We start from the raw sequence: 15,241 nt of genomic DNA on the forward strand, positions 1-15,241 counted from the left end.
GCTGTGACAGGGTAAGGAGCACACCCTGTGATGGGACAGAGTCAMACTGGGACACGCACCTTAGAACCCAACATCTGTTTTCCATGGAGTGCCCAGACAGCCCATTGCAAGTCAATCCTGTGATATTTTAAAGTGAGGAGTGCTGCAGATAAAGACAGATCAATTTTGCTCTACAATTTTAAATRAAACTCTCCTGTTTTGGAAAGAATTTCATTAAGGTGAAAATATAATACCGAACTACCCATTTAGGAAGAATGTGCTATTAATTCTTAGCAGTGTATRTGAAAGGGAAAATTGCATTTTTATCTAAATGGTTTTTTCTGCATAACCCATYTCCAGTATTCTTTTACAGCTCAGTAGTGGGAACTTTTCACATTTCTATTTGGGCCAAACCACTGTTCCAGCCTTCAGGAACATGTCAAATATGACCCCTTAAAACATATTCCAAGAGAAGCTCCACAAACAGAAGAAAGGCCAGAAGAGCACCTTAAASGATGGCTGGAAAAGAAAAGGAAAAAAACTCTCTCTTTAAAGATGTAAGCCAAATTTTTGAGGGGGAGAGGAAAAAGGATGTGGTTTAGGGTGGATTTTTTCCCTAAAGGCCAAGAAGAGTTTTGGGCTTTCCTCTCTTCTTCCTCACTTGAAGCAGAAACACCTTCTCTTTGATGCAGTTTCCAGTCCTAAATGCACACGAAGAGCAGAATGGTAGTTTTCAYTACCACTCTGAAAAACTGGACATTCTGAGCTATAACATATACTAGCACATACAACTAAAACAAGTGTATGCTATGAAAGATTCATTTTATCAGCATAAAAAAATGCTCATTTCTCACTACAGTTTCAAACCATTTGAAACTGCATATAATCCAAACAATAATTCCAAACAACTGATGCTGGGATCCAACTTTCCCTGACATACTGCCATCATACATAAAGAASAAAGTCAAGTAAAAGAAAAAGCAGATTCAGAACCGACTGCTTCGAATTTCACCACRTTTGACTAATCTAACACAAGGAAAAGCAAACAGAAAATTCAAAGTTTTTTAAATTCTCCATTTCATAGTCAAGGATCTCAGATTCAAGTGAACACAAACTGCAATAGGACAGTGGCCTTGTGTTTAATAAACAAAGCCACTGACTTTCCAAGCACCACAGCAGGGCACACTGAAGTTGAAGCTCCGTGTTTTCTAAGCATCGTTCATTTGACATTCTTAACTTCTTTTATTTTTTTTCCCTGCATTAGCTTTTACTAGCTTACTTCAGAAAATTAGTATAACAAAATATTTTATCTTTCAAAAGAGACATTTAAAAGTGAAGCAGTTATGGAAATACAATTGGACAATGAAGAGTTTTTATTCCCTCTACCTTGCCACACTCTGCACAGCAAAGGAGTAATTACTGAAATCTACTACTGGTTTAAGCTCTACAGTAAGCTCTCTCCAAATTTAAGGCCAGCAACCAACCCTTCATTATGCTTAATAGGTAGACATAAAACGTAATTGTATCACAATCTCCCAACGCACGTTCTCAGCTCTGAGGCTCACACGTGTCTGGCTCAAATAAAAGATTTTTGATCTGTTCTTTTCTGTATGAGAAACACTGCAGCACCATTGGCATCAGCCACTTGAGGAAAACTACACGAAACACCAGAGCATCTGAAAAATGGTTCAGAGCAAGGCTTCATTGTGTAGTTAAAACCTCAAAAGTGGCTTTTGTTGGTCTGCAGTAGCTGGACTCGTGTGCCCATTGCAGCCCAACCCTGGACCTGCCTTTCCCTCTCACACCTCCGCTAAAAAAATAACACGAGGACATAGTTCATGAACTGGATTTATCTACAGGACAAACCACTCTGTATGTAACCTACAATRTGACTCTGATGCACAGAGTTTAAAAGCAAAGCTCACCCACATCACCAGGGCTCCCCTCGAACTTTCCCCAACACTGCCCCATCCCYCTGCACATTTTCCAGCTATTGCACTCTCACCCACCCTGCCAACAGGGCAAGAAATTGGTAAATGATGGGATGAAACTTCAATAATAACAATAAAAATAGTAACAACAATAATAACAACATCACAAAACAACAATAATAACAATAACAATAATAACAAATTAATAATATTAATAATAATATTATTAATAATATTAATATTAATATTAATATTAATAATAATAATAATAATAATAATAATAATAATAATAATAATAATAATAATAATAATAATAATAATAATGAGCCAGGATGAAGGATGGTTTTGCTATTCTCCCCTTTTTTGTGAGCTGCCTATTTCAAAGTTGTCTGTATGAGCTTTGAATTTTACTTGGGACAGCTCTCGTTTTCTCTCTGCCGCCACAATGATGGCATGGTAGGAAGAGCACAGGGAGCTAGGCTGCTCGTGGCTTCTCCCAGCACAAAAAGAACAGCGTGTGCCTATATTTAGAGGTAGACAAGGGAACTGTAGCATCCAGGAAAAAAAAGAAATAAATCACACTGATTTTATCTTCAAGAAAGCATTTGTGTTTTTGGTTTGTTTAAATCAAAAATGTGCTGCAAGCATTTGACCCTATATCCAGCAACAATAAAATCTGTTCCATCATAAAATACCAGCTGCTTTGCACTTCGAATAATAATAATACTATTTTTAAAGGTTTTCAGAATTATTGCCTCATAGATTGTGGTAGCTATTATTACAATTACTGGGGAACTCCTTTTTTTTTCTTTTGTAGAATACAATCAATAGGCCCATTTATTATCTTCTTGCTTTTAAAACTGTATTTGGCCTGAAATTTTGGGCTACTCTTCAGACTAGGCAAAAAAAAAAATTCAGACTAATATTTGGCACCAATAAAAATTAACAAAACAAGTGAGTCAGACCAAAAATACCTGTAACATTAGATGCAAACAGGTCTAAGGGACACCCTTTTTCTAGTTAAATGCTCAGTACCACTTCAGGCTGTTGTGACMTCTGGGCAGCTCAGACCTGGGTCTGGGTTCTCCTCTCCCATCATGGGGATCAGGAGAAGCCCACCCTTGGTAATGCTTCCAACCCCAAGTACGTGGAGGAGGTGAAAATCCCCCTTCCACCAAACTACTTCTGCAACATTTGGGTCCCTTTTCCTGTTGCTAAGACTGCAAAACTTATTTAGAAATCCACTCACACACAGATCAGAAGTGCCGTAACTGAGGTTTGCGTTATTTTTTTTTTTCCACGAGAAGAGAAATGCTGCCCCGGAGAGGGCAGTACAGCTTCACCAGCCCCACCGAAGAAGGAATCCACGCAGAAATGAGATCACCAGGTGGGACGAGATGCTCACAGCCCTTCATTCTCTGCCCACACACCCAACCCAGCAGCATTCAGCACCAGCATGCCAGCCTTTGCTGGCTTCCCAAGCCCTGGTGGCACCGCACCGTGTTCCGGTGGTGAGCCGACAACGCCTGTTTTATCTCGTTTGGACTGTAAATCTTTAGCAGTGGGAACATCTCCCAGGTTTCTAAAGCAATTTATGGTGCAATAAATATGATCTTAAATAAAAATAATCCAAGAGCGGGAGCTGAATATGGACTCGACTGCGCTCTAAATCACACGCAGACCCCAATTTCCGTGAGTACGATGGTAATAATGCCTTGACCGAGCAAAGCCATCCAGCCAGGAGCAGGAACATCGTGTGGACACTGCTCTCCTCTGTGTCCAGCAGGCAGCCTCACCTCCAGCAGTGCCTGGGAGGGAAGGCTCAGCCCCATTCCCCGGGGACCAGAGCTGCTTTGCAGTGATGCGCCGCTGTGCCTCAGACACCCCCACCTACAGCATCCTCTGCCTCTCCTCACTGCTCTCACCCGAGACCAAAAAAATGTCATTATAAAGGAAATATTATACTCACTAACCCCCCCTCCAAAAAAAAAAAAAAATAGTGGAAGATTTTTCTAGGAAAGAGATCCTAAAATTCTGACCAGATAATAACCCCAGCCCAACCTCCATTTCCTATGTTAATAGATCAATTTACATCTTTCTAGCAAAATGGTTTCAGGCTACATTAAAAAAAAAAAAAGTCATGCTTTTCTTCTTAAACTGCATTTTGGGAGAGGATTAAGGAGGAAGGAAGGATATGACTCTTTCCAGGGCTTTGTAGTGTATTTGCTTCACACAGCAAATTAATATTCTCAATTTTAACTCAGGAGTACATTCTTAATTAGGGTATGAAATGTTTTAAATTTTTCTTCACTTTACAAATGGCTGCTTTTTCAATTAACTGCGCTTCCCAAGCCTCAGGATGATCTTTCTATTAGCAACAGAAMGCTTTCGAGTATTTTGTGAATACTAATTCAAAAAATTAATTAAATGCAGACTTAACTCTGAAAACATGTATTTTACCACCAAAAAATCCTGCTGTCTTCCACCTACTGACCGATCATAGGCTTTGCTGGGATCAAGGGGATCAAGTCCTAAAGGCCCAGCAGTCAGAACTGAAAGTATCAGAGTTAAAAGCAAAAAAACCACCAACATTCTTTATTTTGTATTTTAAATACTCCAAACACAGGGGGGATAAAAAAAAGATAAATATCCCAAAGTTCACACAAAGTGACTACRGGAACAGGGCTGTGGCTCATCCCTCACAGTCAGAGCTAGTGGAGCCCTTCGAACTCTCACACGTGTTGTCTGTGTTTAAACTCAAATAAACTGTATTTATTTTGATGTAAAAAACCTATCAAAGCAGCACTTAAACATAACCAGATTCCTGCTTACCAAACCCCCCCAAAAAAGCTTTTTCAGACAAATGTTAAAAGTTAATAAAAATGTAGACCTCCCAGTGTCACACTTGGTGGTGTTATGTTAAAACACTGAACAGACACAAACAGATTTGCTGGAATTGAAAACAAACAGACACAAAGTGCCCCACTGCAGTGTCCGGGCAGCATCTCAGCCTGCAGCTTCGGCTCCTTCTCCAGAGCTGCCCATGACGGATGCGCACGTGCATCCCAGGGAGCGGCACCATCRGCGGTGCCAGAGCAGTTCCTGCCCAAAAAGACAAGGCAAAACTTGGAAAAACGATACTTCCAAATGGCCAGCATGGATCAGAGCCAATCCTACAGAGAGGGATGTGCCCTACATGTGAGTCAGGTGTCTCRAAAGGGCACAAGCACGGAGCACAAATACTCCCATGATAACACCTGCACGGCTGCAAAAAATAACCCAAGTACAGGAAAGAAATACACAACAGTGGTGACCACGTATTTTTGCATTAGTATGGATAAAAAGTGCAACACTAAGGAAGGCACATTTCTAGACCAYTGAGTCTTAAAACTTATTACATCAACTAAGGAAAATGTGTTCCCCCCATCCAGATGCTTTTGTCATTTGCCAGGAGATGAGYGGAACACGAAGCCTTAGAGGAGAGGGCACTGGTGGGGAGAGGAGAAGGGGTGCTGAGGAGGGGAACAGCAAAGCAATATCATCTAAGATGTTCTCTTTGAAGTATTAAGAAAGTCAGCTTGTAAAAATTAATGGATTAGAYCTCCAGCTGTTCAATTCTCAGCTTTAAATTTAGAAGGCATTTGACTTTGGAACATTGGCACATAAGCCATAAAATATATTTAAATTTGTAAAAAAAACCCCAAATCCTTTGTATTAAAAGGTCACTAATAACTCAGAATGTTTTAACTGCACCAACACAAAAGCTCCTCGCAAAGGAAATGAAGCAAACTACAAAGAATCGCAGAATTTTTTTGTAAGCCATTCATCTAATCACCGTATGTAAACTGGGTCTATCTACAGAACAGCAAAAATTCAGAATTATRCTTTAAAAGCTGAGAAATCTAACTTAGACCAGGATGGTGGGGGCAGACATTGCATTTCCTGGATGATTTCACAGCTTTACCTATTTAATTTCCATGAGTTTCCCCAAGTCCCTTACCCAAGATCTGGTGGTGCATAGCCAGCCATGTTCTGAACGGCCCTCTCACATTTAAAAATGCCCCTCAAAAAATGAAACAAGACTCATTTTGTATTTTAAAATAAACGACGCAACAATCCTTAAACATGTCCTGCAGACCTTAATCATGTATTTACAGGTGCAAACATTGTTCTTTTCAAGGGTGTAGATTTTTCAATGGAAAAGCCAGACCAGCTGGACAGGGAGGCGGATGCCGGCCGGAGCCGCGGCGCGATGGCGAGGTGGGTACCAGCGCCTGACCTGCATCCAACATGCTCCAGACCAAAACATGCAAAGGATGATCTATTCTATACTAGAGATAAAACAAGGAATGATCCTCTGCCTGCAATTTGACTGGTGTCTTTCAATGTTCTCGCTGTGCTTGAGAAATTGTGTCATTAAACTGTTTCTGGTATTTCAGTAAATTTAGCGTTAACAAAGCGTACACGTTAGRCCACCTGAAGATTCATTTTAGAGCTGGCTCTGCACTTTCTGGGGAGACTCTCCTCACACTCAGATTTAACAGAAATACATGAGAAACCACTGACTGAAAATGTATAGTAATTTGTCTAGTACTAAAATTTTAYATGGCCACATAAAGGCATTTTACTATACCAAAACCTCTCCCTGGTATAGAACACTACCGAGGCTGGGAGTCAGCTGGTTCAAATAAAARCAGCCTATATAGTTTTAGGTTAGACTTTTGTTTGATGCCTTATTCTTTGTTCTACACAAGTAACAACAAACTGAATCTAGAGACATTGCTAATTAATAACGTTTTTTATAAAAATACTATTTGTGGTTCTATGGCCGACCATTCCACTAGGTCATAGGTAAAAAAAAAAAACAGGTATCGTACTTTAAAAATTAAGAGCAGACATCGTGTAATACATCACAGATCAAAATAAATCTATGCTGTCATCCAAGCTCATATATAAATACTAAGTCTAATTMATTTCCTTTTACATCGTACATAAAGATCTGAAGCACATTCACACACCAATTTCAAGAAACATCTCCCTCAAAGTCTGTCTCACTCACATCCTCACACCAAGAGCGTACAAAACAACCCCGTTAAAACTCACCTTGCAACTGAATGGGCCATCAGAAAATAACAGACTTGGGGGMAAGATTGCACCAAGATGCAAACCAGATAGGTAATCTACATTAATTCAAATATAGCTAGATTGTCCACTGAAATGAGAACAGTTAAATCTATAGACCAAAAATTAATAGCCAGACAGACAGTGGATGCAAAGGCAAACAGTGGCCACAGTTGYTACTGAAATGCCAATAAATTCACACTCTTCCTGCACTAAATATTTTAGTATAACACAGCAAGAGGAAATACTACTGAAAATTCTGTCCCTTGCTTTGTCTGATATTTGCCATAAAGGTCGACAAATACACTGCTACAGAATGTTTATAAAACAAAGGAAAATATTTCTAAACAGGACTATTTTCTAGTACAAAGTATTAAAAATCATAGTCAATCAAGGTAAACAATGGAGAATTTCTCTCATTCGCATGAGGCCAAGCAGGGGCAACCCTTCCAATTAATTTTTTTTAACAGGTTAGGAAAGTTTAAAGCATGATATCAAATTCAAATCTAACGTACACCAAACTCTCTCCCAGGATAAGCAGCAGGAGCGTTCTTCCCTCATCACTCTGCTTGCTAATCCAGATGATTTAATAAAGATGYGGATTTGATAAACGCGGAGTTTACTGTGTAACTTCAGGACAAAGGCAAGAGCTTCTTTTTTCACTAAATTGTTAAAATTGTGCAAGTTTCAGCAGCCCAATGAGGCAAACAAAGCAGCATCGGGAATCACAGCCTCCTCGCTGCAAAGGGCGCTGAGCTTTGCCGCTGAACTCGMTTCCACAGCGCTCACTACAACACAGCCGCTCACAGCACATCGCTCACAGCGAGGGTTCAGTGCCTGAAAAACCTCACCACAGGTCTGACAAGCTCGGTCCCAGTAAACAAACCCAGTCCCTCGGTAAAGCCTCTAAAAGAACTAGGYAGTATTTAAAATAAAAGATGCAGCAGAATGCACTAGAAAGAAAAACAAAGCAAAGGCTCCCGGCCGCATCTGGACCAAATTTGACCTTTGTTAATGTATTTCTAGTAATTCACAGATGTTACACACTGTTCTCCGGCAAGAGGGTTGGCCTGTGGGCTCATTGCAGTGACAGGTTCGGTGTAACGATGAAATATTAACAAAAACTCACAGCTGAAGGCTAAYGGTGCTGCACGTGCCCGTCAGCCCGGACCGACGAGCCCAACAGCCACCGAGCAGCGGAATACGTTCCCATTCTTTCCAATCAACACCTGCACAGTTCTAGGTACACACTGATGTCTTCACCTGACATCTGCAGTAYGGGACCTTCAAAATTTCAATAAGAAACTAAAACCAAAACCCCACCAGCATTTAATTACCGGGTTTCTAGAGAATACTAATACATATTTCACTGAAGGGGAAATTATTCTGTTTCGGTCAAATGAGGAAATGCAAAACCCCATTAAACTGGCCCTGGGTTTTTAAGTAAATTTAATCTGGTTATTCTCTGTCAGCTAGAGCTGTGGTGTAGGAAGTCAAGACAGCCCCTCTAGTTATTTATCTCTCACTCCTAACTCAAGCTGCTAGGCAGAATTCTAGAAAGCATTTTCAGGGGAAAAAACCCCAAAAACTACCAGCCACTTCACATAAAACATGTTGGTACAACAAACGATGCATCAGAGAAAACTCCTAACAGAAAACGCATTTCAGGGCAGAGCCATGTCCAGGCAGCATCACTAATACTACATTTCGAAATGAAACGTGAACGCACGCACAGAGCTCGCRGCAGGCCAGTGTCGGAGGTGTCACACCTCACAGGGGTACCAGCAGCACTGCTGTCTGCTCTCAGCAACCTGCAGACCCACAGCTCACACAACTGCCAGAGATCAGCAAATCCTTTCAATGCCATTATGGGAAAAAGGGTAGCTCCAAGGAATCTGGCAGCCTTAAGTTGTTTTCCCCCTTAATCTGCGTTAACAGTGTTTGAGAAGTTCCTGATCTTGCTGTGTTTTGGGCAGCCTGCTCTTTCCTTCATGGCCAGCAGTGAAGCTGAACCCTCTGGCCCCGGCACGAGCTGAGGGCAGGGGACACAGTGCCCAGTGCTGCACCGAGGGGAACCTGTCCCCGATACCCACCGCCCCTTCCTCCGCTTCCCGGGCACTTGAGGAGCTGCCGGTGCCAATGGCAGCAGGGCCACAATGGGAATACATCCCCGACCGCCTGCCCTCTTACGACAGGTGTAAATCAGAAGCCCCCAACAATGCCTGTGCTGGGAAGGACCCTGGATYGAATGCTGCTCTCACTGATGCTGCCCAGCCCCAAAACGGCGCCYAGTCCCCAGCACGGCGTTCTGCATGCCGAGGAATTGCCTGAATTCGGAGGAGCACTGTCTGGAGCCTGTGCATCTACCCGGACACTGGTCTGCTGCTGGAACAACCACCACAGTGCAAATCTAAGCAGACTGTGAAGGTTTAAAATCTCCATCCATTGCTAAAGAAAGCCTTTTCTTAAACAGTTTCACACACATGGGGTATGGCGATGTAAAGTTAAATTATTTCTACCGACCGAGGTGAACAGCCTGTTTTGTATCACTTAYTGTATCTTTATCATTTCCAACAACAGTTAAAGTAAATTCTCTGTGAGTCTGTATAAATTTCCTTATCCGAGGAACCAGCCCATTCAAATCCCTCAAGTGACTAAAGCATGAACCAACCCGAGCGCCTCTGCATTGTTGTGGAACTGGTTTGCTATTTTATATTAAGCCTCTGAAATACTAAAACATATCCTTATATAGGAACACTGATTAAATGGTTTTCCTTCCAAGTGATGAACTGTTTTAACACCAACATTGTGGTTATCGCGACCAGAAAGCAATTACTTCTTTCACTAGCTGTTACTAAGAATAGCTGTGATCAAAGTGACTGGAGGAGTGCTGTTAAAAGACGCTGCAGAAGCATCACACCGTATGACACACACACACAAAATATAGATCATTTTAAGCCAAATTACACTTTTAATAAATGTGCTGTTCAGAATTAAATCACTGCTGAGGATTTCTTTTTTTCACCCAKGCAGTCAAGATCCATAGAATAAGTTATTCTTTTAAAAGCTATTTCTAAACACAGCACGGTGTGAGATCTGTGTATCTGTGTGTGCGTGTGCGAAAGTGCACACGTAACGGGGTGCGTGTGGTGTGAGAGAACGTATATATGTGCTTGAGCCTGCCAAGGCAGAAGTGACAGGAACTGTGATTTGTGCTAACTAGCTATTGATCCAGTCAGATCTAGATGTTGTGTACAAGAAACAATAAAAGAGAAGGGGCCAGGAAGGATGCTGTGTGCAACTCCATTTAAAAATGGAAAAGAAGGGCCCCAAACAAACCAATTTATGTCCTTGCCTGGGTGAAGCATGGAGAATGCTGATGGGCTTCCTCGGGTCTGCCGTGCATGCTAAACACTCTGCTCGAAATGAGAGTCTCCTGCGCTGGGCATTAAACATGAACAAAGAGACAAACCGTGGGGGCTAGGATTCACGCTTCAGAAAGCCAAAGCTGCAAAGCCAACCAGAACCGGGTTAGGAAACAGCCCAGTTTCCAAACCAGCTCCCTTCTAATTTCCCCAGCAACTTTCTTTGCAAAATTACTAAATGTGGAGGGCTGTAAAAAGTCAGTCTGTRCTACCAGAGGTAATGAAAACAATTTCAAACTACACTGCAGTACCAAAATATCACCTTTTCTAGGCACAARTAATTAGTTTATGTTGTGTAAACTGCATGCATGTATTTCTAGCACACCCAAATCCACCCGCCTGCCCTCAGATAGCAGGTACAGCATGTGCACCCATTGTAACAATCACACACACAGCCAGGCAGGTTGCAAAATAGGGATTTGATAAGATAAAATAGAAAGCAATTGAATCTATAATCATCCTTATCTTAAACAGCTTTTATAATAGAGGGTTTTCCATTAAAGTATTTTTTTCCTGAGCCTGGGGAATTATTATGCCCTCTGGACACAAGGAAGTATCAAAAATGACAACTAATGTTGAAATTAAACATCTGTCAACTAAGCAAGTTTTACACTAACAGATCCAGAACCTTACTTTGAACTGCCTTTCAGTTAAATGAAAAATAATTTGCTGCAAGCCGATCAGTTCAGTATCACRCTGCTATGGACTCCAAATGCAAGCAGGGGGCACTGGGACCTRAAGGGGCAGCACTGCCACCAGACTCATGCTTTTCTGGTGTAGGAAAACCTCAGYCACAGTTTTGGGAAAGTGGCTGGAATGTTTCGCAGGCAGCAGGATCTGTGGGAGCCCACTCCTCTGCACCCCAGGCCCAGGAGCTCAATTGGGGCTCACTGGAGAACCTCTGCTCAGCTCCCCCAGCTGCCCATTCCCTAGGAGGCACAATGGGGAAAGGGATGACATAGGGCTCTTGTCACCTGAGCCAGCTGGGCAGCAGGCACTTTGTCCCTGACACTATCCCCCCCAGCAGAGCCACCCAGCATCCTGCAGTGCCAGCCCAGAATGGGAAGACACCTGGCACCCAACAAGGGTAGAGTGGAGCTAGTGTGTGCCCCAAGCACCAGGGCTGCAGCCCCACCATGTCCCTTCCCTGAGCAGCCCACAACCACCCTATCCCTGTGTCAGCACCCAYGTGGGACAACTGATACCTTCTTTGCTGGGGTTCGGGGGCTTGGGCTTCTCCCAGGGCGCCATGGGCTTGTCCTCCTCCTGCCCCTCCATCAGGGCCTTCTCTCCAGGCAGGTACCAGGTGGAGTTGTGCTCCGCCATCAGGGAGTCCAGGTCGATGGTGCTCATGGTGCCCTTGACACCCTCCGAGCAGCAGCTGCCCAGGTCACTGTCCCCATTCTGCCCCGCACACTCCCCCTTCTTGCTCTTCAACCCCAGGGGCTGGTCTTCCGAGATGCTGAACTGCTGCCGCTGGAGCTGGATCTGTGCCTGCAGGATCTCCAGGGGGTGGATCTCGTCCTGGGCCGAGGTGCTTGTGGGGGTCCGCACCTGCTCCATGCTCGGCGTGCCAGGGTGAGCGCCCGCCGTGGTGCTGAGCCCATAGCTGTCGGGGGTCGAGGTAGATGTACTGAGAAGGCCAAGGGCCAGGGGCTTCTGTCCGTTGAGAAGTGCGTGCTCCCCACGGGGCAGCTTGGGCGAACCACCCAGCAGCGGGCTACGGGTGGGCTTGGAGGTGGCATTGTCGGAGCTGGAGGACACCTCRTCCTCGTTGCCGTAGCTGGTGCTGACCTCGTCGGGAAAGTCCACGTGCGGGGAGCTGCCGTCTGACTTGGTCACGCTCTGGATGCCGCTGTCCAGGGAGGACATCAGGTCGGGCTGCTCCGCCAGCAACAGTTCACTGCCCTTGCCCCAGGATGGCGAGGTCAGGGGCTTGTCATGCGGGGTGCCTCCACCACGCTCAGCGCCCGCAGCCCCCGGCGGGCCCCCCGCCGCCACCGGCACTGCCGGCTGCCCTGGGCTGACACCGGCTGCCCCACCCTCCGCAGCTGAGAACTTCTCAAAAAACGTGCCAGGGCTGACGTGCCCACTGTCCCGTTTCCGGCGACCCCGACCCCGCCCGCCACCCGCCTTTCCCTCGCCACCGGCCACCGGCTCCAGCGCGTAGCCGGGTGAGAGGCTGCTCTCCGCGGGCATCAGCGGGGCAGTGCCCGCCGCTTTGCCCGCGCCACCCCCGCCCACTGGTGGCCCTGCCGGGAAATAGTCCGGGGCAGCAGGCGGCGGGTCGGGCTCGGCCTGGCTGAGCTTGCGCTTGGCCTCGGCCGGGCTCTTCTTGTTGAAGGTGACGTTGAGGTTGGGAGCGCCCARGCTCGCGATCATGTTTTGGCAGGCGGTGGAGAGGGCAGCCAGGCAGCTCTGCCCGAAGACATTGTCCTTGCTGGCCGCCTTGCTGAAGGAGCCCAGCGAGAGGGCACCCAGCTTGCTGGCAGCGGGCCGCGGTGGGGGTGGCGGGGGGAACTCGGGCGGGGGTGGCGGGTAGGCTCCTGGCGAGGCGCTGAGGGCAGGTGCAGCCCCGTGGGCCGCCGGCTGCCGCGCCGCTGCCGCGAAGGGGAAGCCAGGCTGAGCGGCGAAGTCAGCGGGGCCACGGCGCTCRGCGGGGGCACTGGGCAGTGCCACACCGCTGCCTGGTGACTGCAGCTGCGAGAGGCCACCCATGGTGGGTGTGAAGGGCGGGTGGACGCCGGGCGACGGCAGGGCCTGCGCTGGGCCCTCGCCCGCCATCCGCAAGGGCTCCTGCAGCCCCAGCCCGCTGCCGCCCGGCCGAAAGAGCACGGCGGGGCCACCCGGCTGCAGGCCCAGCTCGTGGGGGGCTGCCTCAGCCGGCATCCCCGGCGCTGCCAGGCGCCTCGGCAGCAGCTCCCCAGGCGGCGGTGGCCCTGCGAACCAGGCGCTGTCGGGGGCCAGGTGCGGCGCCGGCGGATCGAAGCTGCGGCCGCCACCGGCCTCCCGCTCGAAGGCTGGCGGGGGCAGGCCGCCGGGTGCGCCCACCTCGCCGTGGTGCCCCAGCTGCTGCAGACTGGGCGGCCGCAGGCGCTGCTGGCTTCGCGAGGCCATCTGCTTCATCACCAGGGCCGCGTTCTGGCGCTGCGCCAGCGCCGGGTGCTCAGGGCCGCCGTGGGGCAATGGGCCCCCRAAGGCCTCAGGTGCCGGCGGGGTGAACTCGCCCGGCAGGCCAGGGTAGGCCGTCGGGGAAAGGTGACTCTCCATGGCCGGGCCGTGCATGCCGCCGCCCCAGGAGGCGCAGCGCTCGACGCCAGGAGTGCTGGGGAAGTCAAACCGCGGCCTCTTGGCGACGCTCACGTAGGGGGCATCGAAGTGCTGCAGTCTTTGATTTGGTGGCTGTTGCGGAGGAGGGTGCTGCATATTAAACACGGGGTCGGTGTAGGGATGCATATTCCTGTTCTCCAGTCTGTGAATAGGGTATTCAAACTGTGCATGCTGGTTCTGCATTATGGGCCCATTGTCCTGCAGGTTGGAGTTGGGAGCGTTGGCTTCTGTTTGCTGTTGCCTAGGGATGGCTGGCGGGCAGGAGTTCTGTCTGGCCAGCAAGCCCGGCGGCTGCTGCGGTGGTTGCGGTGGTGGTGGCGGCTGCTGCTGCTGCATCAGCGGGTGCCTGGCGTTGGCCCCCGGCTCCAGACTGGCCGACATCTTCCGCGCCCCCCCGAAGCGCTCGAAGAAGACGCCGTGCTGCTGCGGCGGGTGCGCCTTGGCCACGGCCATGCCCGGCGCCCGGGGCAGGGCGGGCGCCCCCGCGAAGCTGCCGCCCGCCGGCACCTGCCGCCCGCCGCCGTAGTGCGGCAGCTGCCCCTCAGGCTCCGACGGGGAGAAGACGGGCAGCTCGAAGTGGCTGGCAGGGCCGTCGCCAGGGTAATTGTATTCCAGCGAGTCCACGCCGCCCTGCGCCGGCAACCGCCGCGGCTCCAGGCCGTGGGGCTCGGAGGAGCCGGCCGCCGGCAGCCCGTGGAAGGAGGCGGCGCGGTTTGGGGACTGGTCGAGGGGCAGGCAGGGGGCCGGCACGGCGTGGCTGGCGGCGCCGGCGCCGTGGTGCTGGAAATCGGGCAAGGTCCCGGGGCGCTGCTGCCCGAAGCCCTCGCCGCCCTGGCCCTCGGCCATGTGCTCGTAGCCGTCGGCGAACGCCGTCTGCCCGCCCAGCGCGCCGCTGTAGCCCAGAAGGCGCCCTCCGTGCACGCAGGAGGCGCCGGGGTCGGGCCCGAAGCCGCCGCCGAAGTGCGGGGGGTGCTGGTGCGGGTGGGGGGCGCCGCCGGGGCCGCCGTGCGGCTGCTGTCCGCTGAAGAAGCCGTGCACCGGCGGCTGCATGCCGCCGCCGTGCAGCTCGGCGGGGCCGCGGCCCGGGAAGCCGTAAGCGTCCCCGGCCAGGCTCATGTTCATGCCCAGAAGAGGCGGCTCGCCCAGCGCGCCCAGGGCCGGGTCCGCCGGCGCTGGGCCGCCTCCGGGAAAGGCCGGCGCCTTGAAGTGCGCGCTCATGCTCAGTCCGGGCTGGCCGAAGCCCCGCTCCGCCTGCCCGCCGCTCCGGCCGCTGCTCTGCGGCTCGAACTGCTCCAGCCCGAACATCCTGCGCGGCTCCTCAGCAGGGCATGGCTGCTCCGCGCCGCTCCGCCGTCCCGCTGCCCGCCGCTCCCCGCTGCTCCGCTCCCCGCCGCTCGGCCGCCCCCGCTCACATCCTGCCGCGCCGCCGGCACCGGCCGCTCGCCCGCGCTCACC

The 15,241-nt window shown here is 49.3% G+C and overlaps 1 protein-coding gene across 1 annotated transcript in view; it reads right to left on the minus strand.

Moving 5' to 3' along the window:
• The window catches only part of MN1 (MN1 proto-oncogene, transcriptional regulator), a 30,545-nt gene extending 15,363 nt beyond the window's left edge, over positions 1-15,182 (minus strand). The window contains exon 1 of the mRNA XM_057376552.1: positions 11,662-15,182. Coding sequence (XP_057232535.1) covers positions 11,662-15,091 — 3,430 coding nt within the window. The 5' untranslated portion in view covers positions 15,092-15,182. The remainder of the gene's footprint in view (positions 1-11,661) is intronic.
• Between the last annotated feature and the right edge of the window lie 59 nt (positions 15,183-15,241).

This window comes from Malurus melanocephalus, unplaced genomic scaffold (assembly GCF_030028575.1).
Source record: "Malurus melanocephalus ecotype Western Australia unplaced genomic scaffold, MMel_1.1 scaffold_282, whole genome shotgun sequence".
NCBI classification, from domain to species: Eukaryota; Metazoa; Chordata; class Aves; order Passeriformes; family Maluridae; genus Malurus; species Malurus melanocephalus.